Source organism: Sinocyclocheilus grahami, unplaced genomic scaffold, assembly GCF_001515645.1.
Source record: "Sinocyclocheilus grahami isolate Dianchi unplaced genomic scaffold, SAMN03320097.WGS_v1.1 scaffold42.1, whole genome shotgun sequence".
Classification (NCBI taxonomy): Eukaryota; Metazoa; Chordata; class Actinopteri; order Cypriniformes; family Cyprinidae; genus Sinocyclocheilus; species Sinocyclocheilus grahami.
This window is the reverse complement of record NW_015505221.1, coordinates 1,879,208-1,881,604: the sequence shown is the minus strand read 5'-3', so window position 1 is coordinate 1,881,604 and position 2,397 is coordinate 1,879,208. Positions and strand designations below refer to the sequence as shown.

General features: G+C 46.4%; 1 protein-coding gene across 2 annotated transcripts in view; it reads right to left on the bottom strand.

Moving 5' to 3' along the window:
* The window catches only part of LOC107582248 (stAR-related lipid transfer protein 13-like), a 101,409-nt gene that overhangs the window by 3,770 nt on the left and 95,242 nt on the right, over positions 1–2,397 (bottom strand). For both annotated transcript variants that reach the window (XM_016268016.1, XM_016268017.1), the window contains 2 exons: positions 776–2,212; positions 386–556 (listed from right to left, as the gene is read on the bottom strand). In XM_016268016.1, coding sequence (XP_016123502.1) covers positions 386–556; positions 776–2,212 — 1,608 coding nt within the window. The remainder of the gene's footprint in view (positions 1–385; positions 557–775; positions 2,213–2,397) is intronic.

Sequence of the window (2,397 nt, the reverse complement as noted above, 5' to 3'; positions counted from 1 at the left end):
TTAAATAAACAAAATATATATATATATATATATATATATATATATATGTGGGGCTTTTATACAATATATATAAGCTTCTATTTCCCTGGGGCATCTTTTATATTTTATGTTTTGGGAGTAAAGGCATCAACAGGCCTACAAATAATAAAAGTAAAACAAACAATAAACAACAATCCTCTGAATGAACTGAAGATTTCATCACAGTTTTAGCAATAGCAGGGTGTATTAATGATAGTCACCAGTAGAGGGCGGTTAATTAGGATTTACTGCTACTTGTCCATCTTGTGCTAATCACAATGACCACTAGAGAAGGAAGCTATAAGCTGCAGTAAAACAGTAACAAAAATCTCATAGGATCTGATAATTTTTTCCAACAGATTCTTACCAGGTCCAGCCATGTTTGTTGGACATGGAGTACTTCTCCATAATAGCAGTGAGACGGAGCAAGGAAAATTTCTGTAGCAAGCTGAGCTGGGCCGCAGATTGGCTGGTGATCTGGAGAGAGGCGACCGAATGGCTGAGGCGGTTGGAAATCTGGAAGCTAGGCCATCGCAAGCTAAACAAAGAGCAGGGAACCATGTTAGGGATTCAAATCTGGGGCAAATGAATGGCTGACTTTGAGATGACAGCCACCTAAAATAGCATTTAAACCTACTACATAAAGGTTTTTGGTGTACATGCATTCATGTTATTTTTAACAGTCAACCGATTCTATCCAAACTTAAAGTTCTCAATGCAACACATATAGCATAGCATTGTTAGCACAGAATCTTACCGTCTTGGTCTGGTAAGTGAAGCCCCGACCCCTGAGTCTCTCCTTTCCCTCATTCCTACGGATTCTGTTTCATTAAGTGACACCCCATCCCTGTCTACATCATTAGGGGTTGCCTGACCCTCCTGCACTGAATGTTCCTCAAAATCCAATGTGATCTGGCTGGATGATTGCAGGTCGCCTTGCCTTTCGCCAACAAGATCAACTCGTTCCTTCCCCGCGTTTTCACTATTAGGCAATACATTCTTGGACCAGTGGTCCACGATCTGTTGCAGCCCATTAACATGCTGCAGAATATCTTCTAAATGTGGAAAAAGGTCTTCCTTTTCCAAGTCTATGAGGTCGCCGGTGCTGGCATAGAGGTGCGAGCTGGGTACATTGTCGTAAATGCTGATCCGACTTCCTCGGTTGCAGCACTGTGTGACAGGTCGAGGTTCTTTGAAGCTAGGTGGATGCTGAACATCCGAGTCCATGCTTGCCAAGTGCCAGTTGATGGAGGCTGCCATTGAGGGTGAAAGACTCTCGATGGACAGAGCTTTGGGAAAGGTTCCAGGCTTGTGATCTTTAGGAATATGGACCACCAGGTCCTCGTAGGAGTGGAACTCATTGCGTCGGTTCTGCTCAGCCACACGCTTACCCTGGATGAGACTGGAGAACACATCCAAGTCCTCCAGGTACATCCCACTGCGCTTGTGATCAGCCCGGTGGACGTTGCGTTCCTTCATGTTTGGCGTACTGATGGCACTCCCACTGGACTGGCTGCTGCTCCCTTCGCTGCTAGACTGGGAGGGCAACCCTATGCCGGAAGGTGGCTCTGCAAGACGCATGTCTCCATTGATGATCTCCACACAGCGGAGAGTTTTTACAGTCTGGGGTTCTTGTTGGAGAACCGGGGCACTTATAACAAGACTCCTGTTCCCTCCGCCACCCATTGCTCCACGTAACTGCAAAGCTTCCATGCGCCGTAAGAACTCCTTAGCTCGTGTCCGTCCTCGCTTGCTATGCTTTACAGGCAGCGAACCGTAGCTTGAAAGTTCTGAAGAGAGATGGGTCACACCTAGTGATGTGGGGTCAGGCATGGCTGCAGAGTTCGAGCAGGTGCGGTGTGAGCTGTCCGAGTCTTCCGCACTATGCACACGAACGCCACCACTGCCGCCGCTGCTCTCGCTATGGAGGGAAGAGATCTCCGGCTCGCTCAAGTCTGTCAGAACACTCTCGCTGCTGGTCGTTTTCCGCAGGGCAGAGTTTTCCCCTGGGTTCTTGTTCTCCACGCCCCTCAGCAGGCAATCGATGTCTTGGAGCCTGGACCAGCGGCGACTGCTCCATTCAAAGGTCCATTTGTCACTGATGGCAAAGAGGTCATCTTCATCTGAGTCTTCACTCTGCAGGTTAACAAGGAAATGCATAAATATGCCTTTATTTTTATTACCATATCTTTTACTACATTAGCAATTCAACTCAAGACTTGAATACCATCCCAATCTTTTGAGAAAACCCTCTTTCTTTCACTGTCTATTTTTTCCTTTTTCCTTCCCCACAATCCAGAACCCCCAGAGGTAACAGTTTAGATTCACTCAAATGGGTTTTTCATGTTTTTCAAAGGGCACATTCCTTCCTCTGTTAAA